The following is a 24,113-nucleotide window of genomic DNA, read 5'->3' as shown; positions in this document are numbered from 1 at the left end:
TATAGAAGTGTCTACTATAACTGGTCATTTAAAGCATTAATAACATTACCACCAATGGACAGATGATTCAATCTGACGGACACTCCAAATGGCTATTCGATGTTGTAGCTATTTAATTTAAACCGGGGTTAAACTACACGACTTTTACGGCGATTTTAGCCTTGATTCTCAGTCTGGCTGAGTCTGAGCTGGTCAGCTCTAGTCTGCAGATTTTTGGGTCAGTTGGAGTCGGCAGTTGGAGGGAGAGTCGAGTCGTGTTTGAGGGGCGCAGACTCAGATTTACAGCCCCCCGATGTCGTTTCAGACCAGTCAAAGTTGATCATACATGTTTCAGTTTTTTGACCCGACTCACCCGTGTGTAATCTAGTGTAAACTGGTCAACGACTCAATCTGAACGAATTCCTGCAACAGCCAATAAAAACTGAGAGCATGAAAGAAGAAAAACAGCAAGTAAACAAAAAAACAAAATGGCGAAAAGTCTCTCATGTGTGGAACGAAGCTTTTTAATGAGCTGAGTTTAAAACACAATCGAGTTTATGTACATTTAAAACTCTAAAAAATGCCACGTTGATCACATTTTAAATCTATGATCCCCACTTAAAGATGTTTACCTGCTGTTTCTTTACTGTTTCAGCACAAACAGCAGAGAAAACAGCAGCAGCACCATGTTTGTTTATTTGCGTCTCCTAGTTAACAGGAGAATGTGCGAGTTCTCGTGAGTTCACGCGGGTTTAGTGAGCTCCGTTTGCTTCAGCAACAGCTTAAAAGCTGTGGTGTGTGATCCCTTATCGTTTACTGTGTGATCCATAATATTTCAGTCACCCTAAATAAACACAAAACCCAGTCTGATAAAATGACCAGTCTTTTATAATCTGTTAAGACTTTATAAGTCGTGTAGTGTAACCAAGGCTTTACTCCTGAAAAGCAGGATGTTTAGACTATGCTGTGTTAATGCACTACAATATCTGCATTCTATTCATTTTACTGCATCTGTTGCCCTTCAGTAATAAATGGCTGCTGTGGGAAGAAAACCTTGTATCTCCATTTTTGACGTTTTTCAGTTTATGACAATTTAAAAATACCTGTTGCCCTTTACATTGTATGTAAATTTCATGATGAATGGACAAAAAGAAAATGACCCAAAGTTATTGGGAAAAAAGTCTGGTTCCATTACATTAAAAGTAAAGTATGTTTTTTCCTCCTCCTGTAAAAGTTACCATTTTGGAGATATGAGGTTTTGTTCTGACAACAGCAAAATGCTGCATTTCTCTGTTGCGCTAATCCAGGTAGCTTTAGTTCCAATGGCTACATTTGATAAATGTTTATGTATCGGCATCAGTGTGGGCGGATATGCACACGGATATTGGCATCTGCTCAGAATTCCCCTATCGGCGTTTTCCTATTGAACTCTTCCTACAACGGCTTTTTCATCTGCATGTGGAAAAACACAGAAGGAGAAACTAACCAAGCGTGTAGAAGCAGAGAAGCAGAAGCAGAGACGACCTGCTGAGGAGAATCCTAGAAACAACAGACGCTCACAAACACACTCAGCCAACCTGCTTTCATACACACTCAGGTTTATTTTTAATACTCCACAAACTGTCAGGTAACCTCACCTCCAACAACGACGATAAACCAGAGAGAGAAGCAAAAAAGCAGAACGACTGACAAAAGAAAGAGGAAAACTTTCGAGGGAAACTCAGCCAAGAGCGGCGAACTTCATTTGGCCCCATTAGACAGACTGACTCTAGTTTAATCTCTGCTCGTCACCGAGAGCGGCCTTCACTCTCACAATGGAACAGGGTGAAAGAGAGAAAAATGAACGCAGTGATTAATTTGTGCAACGGAAAAAAATTAATAATGCAAGCTGAAGTGTAATCTGGTGCACAGAGATTGGCTGGAGGAGGTTCAGAGGAGTGAACCGAACCTAATGAGCCACGAACATCAGACAAAGGAATTAATACAGAGAGAGAGAGAGAGAGAGAGAGAGAGAGAGAGAGAGAGAGAGGGGGGAGAGAGGGAGAGAAGTAAACAGTAAGAAGAAAAAGAAAGTTGCAAGACAGTATTAGAATCATATCAATATCAGCAAATAAACTGATTTGACAGATATTTCTATATTTGATGATGGATTTATTAAACTCTGGAGGAGAAGAATGTTTAGATGATGCTGGAGATTGGTCAGCATGACTGCTATCGAGTGCTGATTGGTTAGCATGACTATTACTGAGCGCTGATTCTTTGGTATTACTGCTACTGAGTGCTGATTGGTTAGCAATACTGCTAGTGAGTGCTGACTGGTTGGCATTACTGCTACTGAGTGCTGATTAGTTGGCATTATTGCTACTGAGTGCTGACAGGTTGGCATTACTGCTACTGAGTGCTGACTGGTTGGCATTACTGCTACTGAGTGCTGACTGGTTGGCATTATTGCTAGTGAGTGCTGACTGGTTGGCATTACTGCTAGTGAGTGCTGACTGGTTGGCATTACTGCTACTGAGTGCTGATTAGTTGGCATTATTGCTACTGAGTGCTGACTGGTTGGCATTACTGCTACTGAGTGCTGATTGGTTGGCATTATTGCTACTGAGTGCTGACTGGTTGGCATTACTGCTACTGAGTGCTGATTAGTTGGCATTACTGCTACTGAGTGCTGATTAGTTGGCATTACTGCTACTGAGTGCTGACTGGTTGGCATTATTGCTACTGAGTGCTGATTAGTTGGCATTACTGCTACTGAGTGCTGACTGGTTAGCATTATTGCTACTGAGTGCTGACTGGTTAGCATGCCACTGATTTGTTGGTGAGCTGATCAGCTTATTGGCTGAGTAAAGTGGTTCACACTCACTGATGTCATGAATGTACATAAGATGCTATGAGAAAGTCGTATAACGGCACTTCAGAAGCGCTCAAAATGTAAACCGAACGCAAATATAATTCATCGTGTAACTCATTACGTAATCAGATTCAAACAGTACAGCAAAATGACAATATCTGTAGAATAAGGGTCACATAAACGGCATCAACAACAAGAACCCACAATCAGTCGACTAATCAGTGCAGCGCTAGCTCTGTACACTCCTCGGCTGAGCAGAAATCCACGGAGCCTCCCTACAGACCACAGTGACATTCAGCACTGCTCACGCTAACATTAGCATGCACGGTATCCACTCTCTCCGCTCTTCGACTCCCTCCCTTCACACACACTTGGCCACGCTTTGAAACGAGATGAATCGCGAGCGTAATGAGTGAGTGTGCTCATACATTTTGCAGTGTTGAAGCTGAAGTAAGTGTCTCCATTTAATCAAAGCACCCACACGAGTGGGTCAGCGCAGCGGAACGTGTGTGTGGGGATTGGATTAGAAAGTGAGGCTGACTCACCAACCCTCTTCCATCACCAAGTCTTAAGTCATTTAGACAGTTTTACTCAGAGGATGACTGGAGAAGGTTTCGCTAATGCTAACATTCCCTCTGTCTAACAGAATGGGTAAAGGAAGGCCTCGCTCTGACTCCAGCTTTGGCGCTGAGCTGAATTCTAATGCTAACGTAGGGTGTCAGACAGTGAGTGTAAATGTGGACGCAATGTTAATAGAGGAGAATGAATGTGATGGTCAGTCTGAATCTCTGGACTCCGGCCTCGCGGCCTTCGGTCTGACGGACGTTAGACCTGCAGTCTGCGATGTTCACTGAAGAGCTCAGCATCACGTCAAATCTGTAAGGCTGCACGTCTGCAAGCATACATGAAAAATGCTAATGAGAGGAGACTTCAGCTCGAGCCAACTCCATGGGTGATCTGACAGCTGGTCTAGTGAGAGGTTGAGGCATTAATTATAAAGGAATAACCAAACTAACAGCTAACAACAAATAAAAGCCAGCACGGCACAAAAGCCAGCAGTTATCACGATACTAACTAATGGGTTTTAGTAAGGCTGGGCGAACAATGTGCAACTTAAAATCATAACAGATTTTTAAAACGAAGAGCATCATAAACGTAATGTCAGTCTGACACAGAATTTCTAGTCTTTTTGTCGTCCTCACACTAGACGATCAGGTAAAGAGAGAGTATAACACACACTATAACAACTTCTTGCTGAGAATAAGATCTCAAACTCCCAGATCTCCTCAGATCACATGACACAAACAAAGCTGAACCTCCTGGACCGGACGTGTTTGTGCATTTATGTGTAGAGAAAGCACAAACTTGGGATGAATATGGATCTGAGAATCGCTGATATTGCAGTGAGAGCTGTAAAAATATTTCACTGCAAACGGGCAGCTGACTTGAAACTGTAAAGAGAGTGACCTGACGTCTGGATCAACATTATAAACATGATATCGATTCTTATGTGCCTGCGTTTGAATCACTCACTGAGTAAATCTCTGACCTTCTCGCACTGCAGGACTTGTGAACGTTTTGAGTTATAAATATCAAACGGTGGGACGGACGTCCAGCTTGAGTGTCTCAGAACACGACGTCTTCCTCTCTGCCTTCTTTAATAAGGACATGTGAAGGACGATTTCCTGACATCATTTTAAAGTAATTAAAAACACAAGCACTGCTCACTGCTGCTCATCTCACTCTGACTGGACTTACGTGATGCTTGTTGTCATGGTAACGTCTACACTAAGTGCTTCTCTATGCATGTGCATACTTTTGGATCTGATTACTTGTAGTGAGCATGTAAACAGATTTTCATCAGATTGTTGAGTAGAGTGAGCATAAACACCTCAGTCTTCATCTATAAACGGAATATATGCAATCGGATTGGAAAAATCTTTGCATGTAAACACAGCCAATGAGAAGTTATAGTCCAATTAAATTAAATGTTTAGTGTCTTTCTTCTTGAATGAGCAATCTGTGAGTATGCTTATGTTTTAGTAGCAGAAACTGATTAAAGGGCAAAACTGTCACTTCAAATCACTAAACACCTTTGTCAAGTACAGCAAAAGTAAATCTAGACAAAAAACTATGATAATTATCGGCACAGAGTTTATTTGATTCAAAGTATTGAAACTGCTAAACGTAAAGACAAATCATAACATATGAAAAAGCCAGATAATATAACCTTACTAGTAACAGGCGGGCTTTAGACTGATTTAAAACAGAGATTTGACAATTACTAAAATTGTTTGTTGCAGATCCAGTTTACATTCCATTAGCTTCAATTCGATTTTAGCTCTGTTAGCATTTGTGAATTAAACTACTCCTTGAAGTCGTTCTAACAGGTTCAATTACTGAATATGAACATTCACTAAAAAAGTCAAAGACAAAAATCTGTTGATTAGCTATTAACGTCAACGGTAACACCCGAGAGTGTTCTGCTAATGTGTATGCATCCAGAGAACCCCTTCTTTAATTGTGTAAGCTGAACGCCGTCACACGACAGCGGCCAAGCCGTCTGAGAGACAGAGGGGATTTGAGCTGCACCACTGATTTCACTAATAATGGCTGGGAAACGCCTGCGTCAGTTCGGCTGAGGTACCACTAAAGCCCCTTTAAGGCCTTAAAGCAAAAGTAAGTTTTTTCGGAGATTATAGAATTGCATGTTATAGTGACCCCAATTTCATCCAAAACAAATGTGTGTAAAACGCTGATATTTATGTTCTATAGAGCTAAATAAGCCTGGGGTCAAACTGACATCGGAGAACACTGATGCATACTGAAATACACCGATCAGGCGTAACATTATGACCACCTACTTGTTTCTACGCTCGTTGTCCATTTTATCAGCTCCACTTACTATAAAGGTGCACTTTGTAGTTCTACAGTTACAGACTGTAGTCCATCTGTTTCTCTGATACTTTGTTAGCCCCCTTTTACCCTGTTCTTCAGTGGTCAGGACCCCCATGGACCACCACAGAGCAGGTATTTGGGTGGTGGATCATTCTCAGCACTGCAGTAACGCTGAGGTGGTGGTGGTCTGTTAGCGTGTGTTGCGCTGGTCTGAGTGGATCAGACACAGCAGTGCTGCTGGAGTTTATAAACACCTCAGTGTCACTGCTGGACTGAGAATAGTCCACCAACCAAAAATATCCAGCCCACAGCGTCCTGTGGGCAGCGTCCTGTGACCACTGATGAAGGACTAGAGGATGACCAACACAAACTGTGCAGCAGCAGATGAGCTATCGTCTCTGACTTTACATCTACAAGGTGGACTGTCGAGGTAGGAGTGTCTAATAGAGTGGACAGTGAGTGGACACGGTGTTTAAAAACTCCAGCAGCACTGCTGTGTCTGATCCACTCGTACCAGCACAACACACACTAAACACACTACCACCACGTCAGTGTTACTGCAGTGCTGAGAATGATCCACCACCCAAATAGTACCTGCTCTGTGAGGGTCCATGGGGGTCCTGACCACTGAAGAACGTATATAGTAAGTGGAGCTGATAAAATGGACAATGAGTGTAGAAACACAGAGGTGGTCATAATGTTATGCCTGACTGGTGTATGCACAGAACACTGAAAACATGTCAATTTCTTGTTTACCCAGTCGCCCCCATTAAATTACGAAAGGTCATTAAATATGAAGAAAAAACCTGATGTAAATCAAGTACTTAGAGACGTTAAACACTGAATGGGGTCAAATTGACCTCAAACATAACAGGAGGGTTAATGTTCCTCCCATTCACTGCTCTGCAACATTTTCTCCCCATTCACTGTTCTAGAACAGGGGTCTCCAGGATCAAGGACCAGGACCATCTACCTTCCTGCAGAGCCTAGTTCCAACCACAATGTGCCACACCTGCTCCAGCTAATCAACCTCTTCCCAAGCCCCTGATTGGCTGGATCAGATGTGTTAGAGTTGAGTAAGGGGCGGGGCAGCTTACTGGATAAAGGGTGGAACTGAACTCTGCAGGTCTCCAGGACCAGGGATGGAGACCTCAGTTCTAGAATGTTCTCCTCATTCACTCTGTTCTAAAGTGTTCTCCCTTTTCATGTTGTTCAAGAACGCTCTCCTTCCATTTACACTGGTTTTAAACGTGTTCCATTCACGGTGTGAATTTTCTCCCACCTTCTCACTGTCCTAGAATGTTCTCCACTTGTTCAAAGACAGTTCTCCAATGCTCTCCTTCCATTCACACTGCTTCTCAATGTCCTTCCCATTCAGAGTGTGGCTGTTCTTCCCTTTTCACACTGTTCTACGATGCTCTCCTCCCATTCCTGCTGCTTTTGAATGCCCTTCCCATAGTTCGCAGTGTGAATGTTATCCCTGATTGACACTGTTCTAGAATATTCTACCTATTCAGTGTTCTATAATGCTCTCTTCCACTCATACTGTTCTAGAATATTATAGAATATAGAAAGGTCTCCCTATTCACTACTGTTCTAGAACAGTAGCCTTCATTGTCCAAGAACATTCTCTTCACATTCTAGAACGTCCCCCCGATTTCTTACCTGTCCTCCCATTTACACTGATTTCACAGTAAGAATGTTCTCTCCTGATTAATACTACACTAGAACATTTGCCAACTCTCACTGTTCTAGAATGTTCTCCCTGTTCACATTACTCTAGAAAGCTCCTCCCCCAGACATTTCTTAAGATTATATAGAAAAACGTGAAATATATCTAGTAATATATCTTCACAATGATTGAATGACGCAAAAAATGATGAAAAACTACAGAATCCCTCTTTAATCTACTCACCCTGTCGAAGGGGATGCTGTACTTCTTCAGAATGGAGGGAGAGATGAGGGTCATCTTGTGACGAAGAAAAGCATCACAGCCCTGAGAGCTGCCTGGGAAAAACCCTACAAACGAGGTAAAGTGGGGGAAAAAATGACCATAAGTAAATAATCATGTGAAAAACACTCATTTAAAAACAATTAAGCACGAACACAACAAAGTCACACTGGTTTAAAAACTTTACTTTAGTGCCTCTAAAAGACAACCACTACTTTTGAAATGAAAAGAAAAGAAGAACAGAAAACTCATAGAAAAACATTCAGAATCTCACACTTTCTTTTCAGCAGATCTGAAAGATAAGAACTTCTTCTGAAATAGAAAGAAATAAAGACTAAAATTCTAACTGGGGGGTCAAAAGATTTCATTTAGAGAACTGTGTTGTTATTTTCCTTCCATTCGACTTGCATTCCTGCGTAATACACTTTGAGATGTAACTAAAGCTTTGGGTTCACTACATGACTTTTAAAGTCTTAACAGATTATAAAAGACTGGGCATCTCGTACAATCATACTGGTGTTGCAGATTTCTTTGGGCAACTGAAATATTGGGGATCACACACTGAACGATTAGGGATGACGCATTACTCAACTTTTAAGCTGTTGCTGAAGCGAACGGGGCTCACTGTACTGAATGTACGCCAAGTCTCGCAAACTCCCATTACTAAGAGACCCAAATAAACAAACGTGGAGCTGCCGCTGCTGTTTATCTGCCGTTCGCACCGACACAGTAAGGAAGCAGCAGGTAAACATGTTTAAGTGAGGATCATGGATTTAAAATGTGATCAGTCTGGTATTTTTTTTTTAGTTTTAAATGTGACTCGATTGTGCTCATGTCTTAAACTCAGCTCATTAAAAAGCTTCGCTCCACACGTGAGTGACTTCACCATTTTTATTTATTTACTTGCTGTATTTTCTTCTTTCATGCTCTCAGTTTTCATTGGCTGTTGCAGGAGTCTGTTCAGATTGAGTCATAAATCAGTTTACACTGGATTTTGCTCAGAGTCGAGTCAAAAAAAATCAAACGTTTGACGTACTCCGACTGGTCTGAAACGCGATCGGGAGGCTGTAAATCGGAGTCTGCACCCCTCAAACACGACTCGACTTTCTCTCTAACTGTCGACTCCGACCGACCCAAAAATCTGCAGACTAGAGCCGACCAGCACAGACTCAGCCAGACTGAGAATCGGGGTAAAAGTCGTGTTGTATAAACCCGGCTTAACATGAAACTTGCTATAAAAATAAAAACTTATGAGAAGGTAACAAGAACAGGAAGAATGACTGCATGATCAAACCAGGAGAAAGAAAAAAAAAAAGGCAGAAAGAGAAAGAATGAAAGCATGAAAGAGGATAAATACAGTGCGTACGAAGGAGAGTGAAAGGCAGTGTGTGTAATACTGTAGGTAATTGCAGGTTATAGAGGTTATCTCTAAGTGCTCTTCCTGTGTCCAGCTGAGTCTGTGCGGGTCAGTGCGTGTGGTGAACGCCAACTCGGCCAGAAAGCCTTTCTTCATCATTATCATCATTTCCCCCATTCTACCTCCGTACTAACACAGTGATTCACACTGAGTCAAGCTTTATGCAGTCCACAGTTTACAGCACTACACCTGATGACATCTGCCCTCCGTTCCATTTCTTTCTCTCATTAACGTCCCTCCACCCTGCCCAACTCTACATCTGCGTCATATGTACGCAACAAAAGAATTCACTCACTGAAGGAAGTGTAGAGCGTAGAAAGTTTAAGAAGGAAATGGACTAACCCTCTTACGGATGTCCGAACGTGAAGTCGGGAACGATTGGTTAACGCTCTGGGTAGCTGACAACAGGGAATTTAATCAATTTTTTCTGCACAATTTAATTGTGAAACTACATTTAACAATTTGCAAACTACATCATTCAGAGTGCTTTGGTGTGAAATGCTCTACTAAAGAGAGACTGAAACTAAGGTTACATTTACACAGCAGGTAAAAGTGGCCCAAATCTGATTTACTCACCAAACCCGATGTTTTTGTTTGGCTGTTCGCATTATCTTTTAAATGTGTCCTGTGTGCGACATCAGTCTGAACAGATCAGCTCCTAAACCGACCAGCATGCGCAAAAGAACAGTGCTTCGCGTGGCGGTTCGTCCACAGGTAAACAGTCATGGCGGCCAGTGAACGCCTGTCGCTCTCGCAGCTTTCAGTTTCGTCTTCGTCAGCATCGCATGAGCGAGTATAAAGTTCCAGCGGTTGACAGCTGGACTCATCACCCAGTGTGCACTTCTTTGGTTCGTGTCCTCGGATTCTTTAAACTGTTCTCTGACGCTGCAGCCTCGGTCTCCCCCGGCCGTGTTCGGCGTTTCGTTCTAAACCTTTTCAAATATTGAAGGTTTGATGAGTCTCTTCTAATTTTTTGGTACAGAAACATCAACCTAAATGTTTGAGTCTCAGCAGCGCGAAATTATGATGAATGTCGAATTGTACTGACGTAAAAGTCGCATGAATTCTGATCTGGCTGTTCAGGCAGAGTCGCATTGCCGCAGATCGGATACGTATAGGATTTCAGTACCACATATGAAAGCGTCTCAAATCGGAATTGAAAATGTCAGGTTCAATGTGTTCTTTGCTGTTCACACAGCCACACAGATGACACATCTGTGTCACATTTGAGGAAAAAGATCAGATTTGGGCCACTTTTACCTGCTGTGTAAATGTAGCCTAAGAGTCAGAACTGTTCACAGTGATGGTGATGGGAACCAGATATCCACCTCTAAAAGCTCCCTCACAGAAAGTTATTAATGAAATGGTTATGAATACTTCACATGACTCCTGAGACACTAGCCATGTTTACATGTAGCCTGATAATCTGTAAGTAATCCAACTAATAGCTCAATCGGAATAGAACACGTCCATGTAAACGCCTCAATCAGAATAGACTAGTCTGATTGAGGCCATTCGGAATACAGTTTCTATCCGATTGAACGAGGTGGGTAATCCTGTAAATAATCTGTTAAATAGAAGAATAATAACTGTGTAAACGCCTGTATCTGATTACATTCCCTATCAGAAAGTTTAAGTCCGTTCTGATCATGTTCGTCACGTCATTGCAAAAGTTTATCATGTTCAACATGGCGGAGCAGAAACTGGTCTGGAGAGGAGACGAAGTTTATGCTCTGATCTTTAAAAGACGGTGGTGGGACGGACGTCCAGCTTATGTGTCTCAGAACACGACATCTTCCTCTCGGCCTTCTTTAATAAGGACATGTGAAGGACGTTTTCCTGAGTCTGACATCATTTTAAAGCAATTAAAAACACAAGCACTGCTCACTGCTGCTCGTCTCACTCTGACTGGACTCAGGTGATGCTGGTTGTCATGGTAGCATCTACACTAAGCAGTTCTCTATGCATGCGTGTAATTTTGGATCGGATTACTTGCAGTGAGCATGTAAACTAAGATTTTCATCAGATTGTTGAGTAGAGTGAGAAACACCTCAGTCTTAATCTATAATCAGAATATGTTCAATTAGATTGGAAGAAATATTTGCACATAAACACAGACACTGTTTGACAACAGTTCTGAGACAGATCTTTGGCCTAAAATGTCCTAGTTTAGGAGGTACATGCAGGGTGTTGTAAGGCAGCTTCACTGATTATAACAGGAGTGTTCTAGTTTTGCCATGTTCCTTCGCTTGCTGTCAGGACGAGGTGTTAAATGTTTAAATGTTTAACTGTTCGACGTCAGTGCTGGACTGAAAATAGTCCGCCAACCAAAAATATCCAGGCAACAAGAAGAGGATGAGGAAACCAAGAAAGTGACCACTGATAAAAGACTAGAGGATGCCTAACAAACTGTGCAGCAACAGATGGGCTATCGTCTCCAGCTTGACATCTACAAGGTGGACCAACAAGGCCAGAGTGTCTAATAGAGTGGACAGTGAGTGAACACTTGTTTAAAAACTCTGACATGTCCAATCCACAACCAGCGTAATACACGCTAACATGGCATTTATGACAACTGTGCGGTTTTATATACCAAACCAGTCCTAATTCATTTTTATATGACCTTTTCCTAACCTCTCTTTATCCATTAGAATATAACAGACTGTTTGTGCCATTTAGGGATGATGTATGCTCTGTTCTGATTGGCTGTGCTGTATTGTGCACTGTGCTCATTCAAAAAGTAGTCTGGGCTGAAACACTCATAACTTCAGGGTGAATGGGTGGGGATCATAGAACTCATAGTATTCGACTGCATCATTAAGAAGACCACGTCGCCATGTTGGTAGGTGAGGTGCAACTCTGTGCTCTGATGGAGCTCGTCTCACCACTGTCGATACAGCCCTGCAGGTGGATAACCAAGCAAAACAGACCAGAATAACCACAAACAAGATGAAAAGATATGTAGACACTTCAGATGCATCTCCAAAGAATGTAACAAGGAGAAGTTTAGCTAGACTGGTGGACTGGATCCGCATAACCCGTATTTCTCCATAGTTTAGAACATTCCAGTGTGGGAGATTCTACAAAACTAATCAAAGTGGCTTCCAAAGCTGCCACAGCTCTTAAATAATAAACTCATACACATATATAAAGCTCAGCTTCTTATTCACTAGCTTGTCATTTTAATTGTCCATTCGACCTTAGATGGTGCTGCAGTTACACCGAGGTGCCGTTAATGTAGAACGAGTTTCGTAAGTCGGCAAAAACACAACCAACATCAGCTGCTTGCCTCAATAAATCTAGCAATTTACCTCAGTAAATGCATCCTTAATCAGCAAACACCTCAAACTTTACTGAGCAGCTAGTGAGCAGCACAGCAGAGCAGCTGTTGAACATGTCTCACTGGCTGATCTAATGCTGCGTCCCAAACCCAAACCACACACTTCTGTACTTCACCTCCTACACCAATGAGTGCACTTCTAATATTTTATATATATATATATATATATATATATATATATATATATATATATATATATATATATATATATATATATATATATATATATACATACATATATGTGCTACGTTTTGTGCACTTCCGCACTCTCTTATTATAAACCGCCACAGCAATGCTGAATGAACTTGATGTTGACTACCAAAATGGTGGCAGCGAGATTGTGATGTCATTGGAATACTGTCAACAGGTGGATGTATGTATGAACAGGTGAATTCAAAGCAGGCTTTTTTTGCAGCTAAGTTTCTTTATATAGTCTGTCAGGATGGGGGACATTCTGAAACTTCAATGTTTACATTCTTTTTAAACTCTCATCTTCTGATTTTAAAACTGAGGAAAATCTGGTTTTCTATGATTGGGGCCCTTTAACACCATGGAGTTGTGAACATAAACTGAGATGTAAGGAAGATGGTCAGCTAATCGTTTTCTGATGCAATATCTACGATGTATTTCTCTTTCTCTCTTCCTTTCTTTTTCATTTTTCATCAAGGCTTCTTGCAGCTTCTCGGCTCATGCTGAAACGCTGCAGCAACTCACTCATGAGTGGTATAACCGGAAAAAAAAAAATAAGATGTGAAACTCTTTTTACCAGCGGTTGCAGCAGCTAAACCAGAGATTTCTACCAAGACATAAGAGTCTTATGTTGTGGTCACATCAGATTCCTGCCTCACTATTTTCTTTGGTGGGATGAAGGAAAATATCAGACGATCAGGGGTCATCCTGACATGCTTCTAAAGAGAACACAGCTGTTCAGTAAACAGCCCATGTTAACTACACTGTTAGAAATAAAGGTTCTGTGCAGGTACATTTCTCATTCATCAAGGTACAAACAATGTAAATGCTCCCTCAAAGGTACAACATGGAATAACAAGAAATAACAACCCTGCCCATTTATTTTCTATTGGCTCACACTTTCAAGGTTTGCAAATTTGTGCATAAAATTCCACATTAAGAGTAATCTGAAGCTGTCTGATGTGAAATTCTTGCAATTCTAGAAAAACCTTCACAGTGGTGGTGATAAATATCAGATGCCCAAGCATTTAAAGCCTAAAAGCTACCTCACCAAGTCTGTAACATACATAAAATAGCTACAAATATGTTGACTGAAGCCTGGGTCACTGTTTTATGATAGTTGTGGCCTAAAACATATTTTTACACACCTGCAAAGAACATGCAAGACACTGTGAGGCAAAATAGTCCCCAAAGAAAACATACTAATTCACGTTTGCCAGCAACATTTCATATAAACACTCAGGAGATGCGTGTAGGTTCACTAGTGGTTTTGTACAGAAAATAAAATGGCTATGTTTGTGTGGTGGACATCGCGCCCCCTGGTTCAGAGTTGTGCACATCTCAATATTTAGTGCATAATAATGTAAAAATTTCAAAAATCGGTGAAATTCCCCTTCAAAGTTAACCTAGCTGAACTCAGCTTGCTATAAAGTTGAACTGCTACAGGAAATTAATTCACTTTTTGCTTTCCTGCAGCCTTTCCAATTCAAGTGATTTTCGCCAGCTGTGTTTGGACTGACCGCAGCAGTGGCCTGACCACTGGCTGTACTTTCATGTAACAGAGATGATTTCATCAGCGGTGTATAATGATCTTGCCACCTTTGGTTTGAACTATTCCGTTAAAGTGATATTTACACAAAGCTCCTTTTTTATTTGCAGAGATGCTGAGGGAAGATAACCCAGGTGAGGAAAGAGGCAGATAGAGGCGGATATTAATCCACATTAGGATGCGGCTGGCGTTCCGGAGCTTTCCCTTGAGGGATATTAACCTGAAGCTTCGTTTTGTCTTTTAAGTGGGATATTAAGCTGAGTAAAAGGGGAGCGGAGACAGAGCAAAGCAGACGAGAGCGTGGCCCTGACTGGCTAATGTGGGAGAGGTGATAGATGTGGATATAACTGCACTACAGCGCGGCCACATTAGCAGAAGCCACTGCAGCCATGGGAATGTGTTTAAGAGCGTGTGCGTGAGAGAGTGAGCGGACGTGTAGGTTCACTGGTAGCTTTGAAGTTATGTGTTTAGACATTGTGACCCCTGGTTCCCATCACCACCACTGTAAAGAAATCTGTAAGTTTCTCTACAATGAACCATTTCACATCGAACCACTCTGAATGAGCTTGTCTGCATCCCAACAACCGTGTTATACAGAAACTTAAATAAATAAATAAACAAAATCAGTAGAATTCCCCTTTAACACCTGTAGATGGCAGTATGGCAACAAAACAGATGTCCAGCAGGTCTTGTACCGCTTTTTCTACAGCTTCCATATGCAGCTCGCTGGTTGCTACACATTCATCAAGGCAGGGATCCTGTTATTTGTTGAGTCTTATTATTGTGATCTAATCGGATAGTGATGCATCATGATATACTGAATCATATCTTGGACGAGTTGTGTGCTACTGTTTACTCATTGGCCACTCACTCTTTCAGCCTCTTTAGCTCCCTTTTAGAATCCTCACCCCCTCTCTCCCCCCTAAAGTTACCCTGTCTCTCTCTCTTCCCTCCTAGTCATCTCCCTCTCTCTCACCCAAGTTACTGTGTCTGTCTCTCTCTCTCTCCTAGTATTCTCACCCTCTCTCTCCCCTCGTCATCACCTCCCCCCAAGTTAGTCTGTCTCACTCTTCTAATCTTCTCTCCCTCTCTCTCCTCCCAAGTTACCCTGTCTCTCTCCCTCTCCCCTAGTCATGATCTCCTCGTCTCTCCTCCCATTTTACCCTGTCTCTCTAACTCTCTCTCCCCTAGTCATCATCTCCTTCTCTCTCCTCCCATGTTACCCTGTCTTTCTCTCTCTCTAAGCATTCTCACCCTCTCTCCTCAATCATCTTTTTCTTCTCTTGGCCTCTCTTGTTCTTTTTCTTTTGTAGTCATCTTTACTCTCTCTTACTCCCCTAGTCCTCATCTCCCTGGTTCTCTTTCTCTCCCAGTCATCCTCTCCCTCTCTCTCCCCTCCCTTTTTTCTCTCTCTCTCTCTTTTTCCTCCCAGTCAACCTCTACCTCTCTCTAGCTCTTTCTTTCCTCCAAACAGATCACTCTCTGCCATCTACTCTCCGGATGGTCACTGCCAGGCGGAACGTGTGGAGCATCTGCCGTCTCTGTGGTTTTCTCGTGGCGCGGGCGTTAAAGATTCGGCACTGAGAAAGTGTGACATCTGTTCATGCAATTTTCAGGAAGACGAGAGCACTTTTTATTCTTCCCTTTAACCATCCGCTGAGGGCTCTCTAACTGCAGAGGTACAAGCCAGAAGCAGGAGTGAAGTCACAGAGCCTGAATAGAGCGGTAATTACAGGGGTCTGAGAGACGAAAGCTCTGAGTGCTACTTCGTCCTGAGACGTGACAGTGCGCTGGTCACCGAGTCAACGACACCAGCATCGCTCTCTAAAACTCATCGAGCGTAAGAAGCAGTGAAGTGAAAGAGTGAGGCGTTACCTTGCGCGAGTCTTTCCAGCCTCTTTCCGTGTTCAGGAGGGATGGCATACCTGCGGGAGGAGAAGAGAGAGATGCAGCAGTTATTGAGACGAACAGAACAAGACAGCAGGGAGAGCCTGTGTTTGGGACACACACAGTTTTAATCCCCTCAACTCCCACTTTACTGTTCGTGGATTAAATCATCTGTAAATGCAAACAGAAGCTTATGAACCTTCATTGCTTTGCTTTGTTGTTTGGGAGGCACATTCTTAGCTTTGAAGTCATTTTGAACGAAAATTTACCTTTTCACCTACTTAGTTTATGTCCCTGGTCATATTAAGCATGATTTTAAAATGAGTAAATCATTAAAAATTTTTTCTGATTTTCTGTAATGTTCAATCAGAACGTAATGACTTTTGCCCGCCTCTAAAACGTCTTCTGATTTTTGATTACATCATCATGCGCCAGCTGGCAAAGAAAAATAATATCAACCAGTCATACCACGGTTCACTTCCCCTCCTCGATACTGTGCACGGACACTGATGGACACTTTTACATACCACTTGTGATACGGTGACAAATGTATATACACCAATCATGCGTAACGTTATGACCACCTCCTTGTTTCTACGCTCAGTTTTTAAAGAGTTTAAACACCTCAGTGTCACTGCTGGACTGAGAATAGTCCACCAACCAAAAATGTCCAGCCAACAGCGTCCTGTGACCACTGATGAAGGACTAGAGGATGACCAACACAAACTGTGCAGCAGCAGATGAGCTATCGTCTCTGACTTCACATCTACAAGGTGGACTGACAAGGTAGGAGTGTCTAATAGAGTGGACAGTGAGTGGACACAGTGTTTAAAAACTCCAGCAGCACTGCTGTGTCTGATCCACTCAGACCAGCACAACACACACTAACACACCACCACCACGTCAGTGTTACTGCAGTGCTGAGAATGATCCACCACCCAAATAGTACCTGCTTTGTGAGGGTCCATGGGGGTCCTGACCACTGAAGAACAGGGTAAAAGGGGGCTGACAAAGTATGCAGAGAAACAGACGGACTACAGTCTGTAACTGTAGAACTACAAAGTGCTCCTATATAGTAAGTGGAGCTGATAAAATGGACAATGAGTGTAGAAACAAGGAGGTGGTCATAACGTTACGCCTGATCGGTGTATATTATTCCCTCAAAACTGCACACGCACAACACTTCCTTCTCTAGAACTAAGAATGCAGTAATATTCTCCATAGCGATGGGAGATATATCGTCTATACCAGGGCAGTCGATATAGCAAAGATATATCTGTGCCAGTCGCCCCCGACACACCGGCACCGGCGATGGCCATGTGAAAGGGCAGGACGGCAGTGTCCAAGCCTCGCAGACACAGGCCGCAAGCGACAGCAGGAGGAGGACGCCAGCCGCAAGAGGAATGAAGATGGCGCGCAAGTGCCCAACTCCGACACCCAGGCCCCGCCTCCTGTTCCGCGGCGAGGCAGCTAGACCATGCATGTCAAACTGGTATAACTCTGATTACTAGGTGTTGGTTACATTTTTAGCATTATTTTTAATTATACATCTGAAAATGAGCATTGCATCCATGATATAATGCCCATGAAACAGTGAGCTCCCTGTTGCCAAGCAGTTTGTACTAGTTTAGTTCTATTTTGTGTGCTTTATTCATGATATCCAAGACCTGACACGGTTAACCGTAATGTAATTTGCTGCCTCAGACAGGTTTAAAACCCAAACAATTAAAATAAACAGTAGACATGTTTCTGGAATTTTGTTTAACATTTATAATAATGTGGAGGTTGGTAAGACATTTCTTTAGCATAGAGTAGGACCAGTCAGGAAACATTAACAAATATCTAACAGTGATATATTAGGAAAATATCATGATATTGAATTTAATCAATATCTCCGAGCACCAATTCTCCACTCACTCTTCCTCATGTCAAATGAACCAAAATCAAATGATTTACTGGCTGCACTAGTAAATCTCTGACATCCAGCCAGTTTTTGTCGTCATGTTTATTACCACAATTATTTCTAAGTTTGCAGGAAGGCGAAAGCCTCCTGAGACCTTTTGTCGCAAATGTAAAACCTACCTTTCACACTTCCTCTGACTACAGCTCAGTGACGCATGAGGAATAAGAAGTGGGGGTGATGAAGGCTCTCTAAACTTACACCACATTGCCCTCTAGTGGTTCTACAGCAGAATACAAGCACATCTTAATTAAAAGAACATTCCAGTACTTTCTAATCTAATCTAATCTATCTGAAGCATCTTTATTACTATTGACAATATTTTTCAATGCACGTCTCTGTATTTAATAAAAGAAAACCCATAGACTCAAATCACACTTATAGGAGAAGCCAATGGGCAGACGCCAAAGCACCTGAGTAAACAGTATTTCTGTTCTTGTTCTAGATACAGGGTAAGAGAAGGGTGTACCCAGGGCTGAACCATTTGGGGAAAATATCGAGCCCTGATTTTTGTGTCTTTGATTTAAATTGTGATTATTTTCTATAAATTGAGGCCCAGGCCTGTTTTATGGCGAAGAAAACCAGAATATCCCCTTTATCTGGTTTGGGGCTTAAACACTGAAGGTACTATACTGACTGCCAGTGAGTTGTGGTTGTGAAGTCACAGTACATGAGTGGCTGGCTGCTTCATAAGCTCTGTGTTATTAGGTTAAATTTCGCCATTTTTAACTTGCTAAGGCAACACTGGTAATAAGATTGGAGCTCTTGCAATGTGAAAATTGTACTCTTGCAAACTGTGATTTAAGTGGTAATAAAAATGATTCATTTTTCAGCCACTAAAAACCTGTATAAAAGTAAATACTTGTCTTATTATATAGTCAACTCAGCAAAACACACAAAATACAAACTTGCATCATTATGATCACTAATATTAATAATAAAACTAAATAATAATAATAATAATAATAATAATAATTAGTAATGTGCATTTCCTGAAGGTTAAAGGCACAGCTTAAATAGTTCCCACTTTTGTTGTTGCTAGGCGGTTACTATGATATCCCATGTGATTGCTAAGGTGTTGCTAGGCATTTGCTATGGTATCCCATGCGGTTGCTAAATTGCTGCTAGGCAGTTGCCATGGTGTACGGGGTGTGTGTTCAGTCTTTCGTAGGGAGTTACCAACTGACGAACGGGAGTCTATGGAAGGAACGAGGGATATTATGATATCAAATTGTCATATCATTCTGTTACTTTCTGGACAGATAAGAGTCTGTACCGTCCACTCCTAGTACTGAGTAAGGAATATCTGTGGTAACTAATATGTTACAGGTGCAAATGAATGTTCTGCCAATGATCTTTAACATCCTGTACTTGAGTTCAACACCTTTACAATGACAAATTAAAGAATGTGTCAGACCCTCGCTTCAAAAGAAAAAGACCCTACATGGACTAGAGTGTGTCAGCATGTATAAAACACTATCTGCAAGCATTATTGTTAATATAAAGAGTGAGTTATTTAATAATATTACATCATGCACATCCATAGGACCTCACTGGGCAGTGGACAAATGGCCAATAGCTCACCAAAGTGTATAGCAGGTGTGAAAACTGTATGTTTAATCAACCAATCTGAGTTTCGTGCCCATGAGCTGAGCTTTGTTGTCATAGCAGCGGCACGCTCACAGGCTGATCTACGCCTAAAATAAGCTCTACAGCACTAGAGTGCTCACACAACACTATTACATCCACCTAGAGCAGAGACATTCACAGGAAAATGACCAAAGTCAGGCATGTAACCGAAACAGCAGGGCTTTAAAATGATGACACTGATCTCACAGCCACAAGCCTGTTCACTAGAGCTGCACCGATACTACGTTTAATCGTTGAACTGTGATTATTTCTCACAATTTTGCATAGATGCTTTGAACCTCTGTTGTAATATTTATTTATGCATTCACAGTCATTACTGCGTCATTTTCCACAGGAGTAGAGAATTATAGAGACTTTTTAAATTCCACATTTTTCAAAAATTCAGCATAACTGAATCGTTCAGATGCAAATGTTGAGATGCAGTCACTCAGAGTGAAATGCTCCATTCAAGGGAAACTTACAGAATCAGAACTGTTCACAGTAGTGGTGATAGGAACCAGACGTCCACCTCTAAAAGCTCCCTCGCGGAAAGTTATTACATGAAATGGTTATGAATTCACTGCCTGATGCCTGAGACACTGTTTCATGGTGACTCTGAAATAAGCAGTTGGCTTAAAACATTTTTAAAAATACAATAATTGTGTAGAGATACATGCAGGGCACTGTAGGGAAAACTATTTTATCATCAACATCCCATATAAAACTCAGACTCGTGTAGGTTCACTGGTGGTTTTCAATAGTAATTAAAATGGCCATATTTGTGTTGCGATCATGGCGACCCCTGGTTCCTATCAACACCACTGTAAAAACTTTACTCTGTGAATTTCTCTACAACAAATCATTTCACATCAATCCACTCTGAATGACTTTGTTTACATATCAGAAAAATGAACGTGCTGATGTGCGACAAGGGCAGCTGAGAGAGAAGGAGGCAGAAACTTGCATCGAAGGCACTGAGCATGCATAAACATGCTTTTGTATGGCTAATCGAGGGTGAGTAAAGCTCAGACCTGTGAGATAATTAATTAAGTGACCCTCAAATTCCACAATGGGGAAATTCCTCCTCTGCATTTAACCCATCCATGCAGTGAAACACCACATACATACTAGTGAACACACACACTAGGGGGCAGTGAGCTCACTTGCCCAGGGCGGTGGGCAGCCCTATCCACTATGCTCAGTCACGTACTGTCAGCGCAGGGGATTGAACCAGCGACCTTCCAGTCACAAGGCTGGTTCCCTAGCCTCCAGCCCACGACTGCCCCCACCTCCAACCCAGGAGTTTTTTTTTCTCAAAACTACTGTTAAACAAATACATCAAGCAAAGTACCATTCATAACTTTCGGAAGGTCTTCAGACATTTGGTCACCATCACCACCACTGTGAACGATTCTGACTTGGTTTCTCTAGAACAGCAAATCTCACATCAAACTACTCTGACTGACTTTATATGTTATCCGTTTAGTTACTCAAATTTTGAACATTCGGTGGAATTTCCCTTGCTTAGGGTGTCAATTATCAGTTTCACACACATACCAAAAGGCATATGATCAGGAAGAAAGTGCCCTTTGTTTTGCATTGTAATACCTGATGATCAGAGTCCTGAATGCCAGTCAGGCCACCATTCAGAAATCAAAGGTCCTCAAGTGCCCCGTCTGCTAACAACTCTAAGGTCATTAGTGCGGGCAGATTGAATTTGGAGCGCGAGGTGCCTCTGCAGATCGATGCTAATGTGATATCTCTCTCAGCGCAGATAAAAGGCAAACGGATGGGCCGGGACAATTAGGGGTGCGGATGTTTTCCCCTAACCCCAGAATCCTCACCACACGCAGAGCTCTCCACGAGGGGAGGGGAATGAAATCAGACAGGCTGAAACCTGCAGACGCTCGATTCCACCAGAAAGACTGTTTACCAAACAGCAAGAGAGGAGAACTCAAAAGTTCCTGTTCTACACTTTAACAGGCCTCAATCCACTGATGCACAATGATATCAGAATCATATGAGTATCAGCAGATAATCAAGGTACAACGAACAAGGCACAACAGTGGTTTTAAGGTCTGATTGTGAACCTTAAATAAGTTTTTCCAGGTGAAAAGTTTGTATTTGTACCTTTTCATAACCGAATGTTTTAAAGCAGAACAGTAAAATAAAAGCCTGGAGACGAGACGGGGTGTGTGGAGTCAGTACAGCTTAGAACATATCATTTCAGTGGATTATGGTTCAGTTATGTTCCCTGACTAAAGGGACTGAGATGGACCCTTGAGGGAACCACCCCAGTGACAAGAGGGGAACTGCCCCAGTGACAGTTTAGCACATTTATTTCTGAGAGTTCACTCTGGACAAGCAGAGCTTAGGTGACGGTGGGTTACTGCACAAAAACATCAGCATTTTATAGCATTTGTAGGCCTATAGATATAAATGTTATAGACCTCTGTAGTGATAAAGCATTTTATAAAATGTGTATACAGTAGTGTGCAAAAGTTTGTGCACCCTGGTTAAATAACATTTTGTTTATTTTCTAGTGAGAATAAGTTAACATGTCTACAGAGGACACACTTCTGCACATTTTAAGGCAAAATTACAGTTTATTCACTGTATCTAACAAACTGGAAGAAAAAAGGAAATGTGCAAAAGTTATGGCACATTCGATATATTTTTTTGAACTCAGCAAATAAACAATAATTGTGCGTTAAAATGTGCCAAAGATGTGTAGATGTGTTAACTTAGTTGCACTTAGAAAACCAAGAAAACGTAATTTACCCAGGGGTGCCCAAACTTTTGCATACAGCTGTGTATCATACAACCTTGTTTCAATGTCAAACCACGTTCTGCACGTATTATAACAGCCAGGCTCCATAGTATGAGTCCAGGTGCTAAACTGGCCTGCCTGCAGTTCAGATCCGTCACCCATTGAAAACATTTGGCGCATTATGAGACAAAAAATACGACAAAGGAGACCCTGAACTGATGAGCAGCTGAAATCCTGTATCAAACAAGAACGGGAAAATATTTCACTTTCAAAACTACAGCAGTGTCTCCTCAGCTTCCCAAAAAAGTGTTGTTAAAAGATGATGCAGCACAGTGGTAAACTTGCCCCCGTCCCAATTTTTTTTAAATGTGTTGCTGGCATCAAATTTAAAACAGGCATATTATTTCAACATTTGAAATGTTGCCTTTGTACTTTTTTCAATTAAATATAGGATTTAAATGATTTGCACACCATTGCATTCTGTTTTTATTTACATTTGCACAGCGTCCCAACTTCAACAGGGTTGTATCAGCATTGGTCCAGAATTCCTATATTGGTGTATATGGCCTTTTAAAAGCACAGTTGTTTTAATCTTAAAAGTAAGCACAGTGCCAAAGAAGAACCACTTTTGGTTCCCTACAGAACCTTTAGTGGATGGCTGTTTAAATAACTGAACTTTTAAGAGTTTAAAGAATGGCTACATAAAGGTTCTATATCGCTGCTGTCGGAGCAAAACCTCGTACCTCCGTTTTTGTTGTTTTTCAGTTTTTCACATAATATGAAAACGCCTGTTGCTCTTTACACTGTATGTAAATTTCATGATGAATGGACCAAAAGAAACAGCTCAAAATGGCTTGGAAAAAAGTCGGGTTCCACTGACTTACATTTAAAGTAAAGTATGTTTTTTCCTTCTCCTGTAAAGTTACTATTTGAGATTCGAGGTTTTCTTCCGACAACAGCGATATTCTTCTTTTTATTCCTTGCTCTGTACATCTTAGCCAAGAACTGTTAAAAATCTTCAGGATTTTACCTCAAATTTCACAACAGGACATGAATTTTTATTGCAGAAGCAATCAAGAACTGCCAATTCAGAACAAAAATGAATTTTGCTTTTATCGGTCCGAGTTAAAGTCCAAAAGAAGACGGCCTTGTCTGAGGAAAGTGTAATTAACACAAGCAATTAACAGTGCAGGACAGTTTCGTTTAACCTTCATCTCTAAAATATGAAGTGTGTTTAATGGAAGCATGAGAACAAATGATGCACGATGATCTTGGCAATGATATCGGCAGTGACCAATAATCGCTTAAAAATAAATAATCAGCACTGGATGGACATTGGCCGATATTTTAAACTGATACCTGATGGCACGTTGACTGTACTGCAGAAGAGCAGATTGTTTAGATTATGTGGAGCTACTGTGAGACACTGCACTCTGTTCATTTCACTGCATTTGTAACCCCACAGAAATTATGTTATATTTCTCTGTGATGCTAATCCACGACAGTTTTGTCTCAATTTCTTTTGGAAACCATTCCAATCTGACATCTCTGCTATGAAACATTTTTATAGAGTAGAATCTAACTGTATTCAACTCTCAGTGCATATTGTCTCTATTGTATCAAGAAGAATTGCATTAATATGAATATTTCAACATCCCTACCTTAAAGAACAGAAACCCAGTTGACCTGA

General features: G+C 41.6%; 1 protein-coding gene across 2 annotated transcripts in view; it reads right to left on the bottom strand.

Annotated features, from left to right (window-relative positions):
- kdm4b (lysine (K)-specific demethylase 4B) overlaps window positions 1-24,113 on the bottom strand; it is a 93,197-nt gene that overhangs the window by 47,225 nt on the left and 21,859 nt on the right. For both annotated transcript variants that reach the window (XM_036586345.1, XM_036586344.1), the window contains exons 6-7: window positions 16,053-16,102; window positions 7,647-7,750 (exon numbers count right to left, since the gene is read on the bottom strand). In XM_036586345.1, the coding sequence (XP_036442238.1) occupies window positions 7,647-7,750; window positions 16,053-16,102 (154 nt within the window). The remainder of the gene's footprint in view (window positions 1-7,646; window positions 7,751-16,052; window positions 16,103-24,113) is intronic.

Source organism: Colossoma macropomum, unplaced genomic scaffold, assembly GCF_904425465.1.
Source record: "Colossoma macropomum unplaced genomic scaffold, Colossoma_macropomum, whole genome shotgun sequence".
NCBI lineage: Eukaryota > Metazoa > Chordata > Actinopteri > Characiformes > Serrasalmidae > Colossoma > Colossoma macropomum.
Note: the sequence above shows the minus strand (reverse complement) of the source record. Positions and strands in the feature narration are given on the sequence as shown.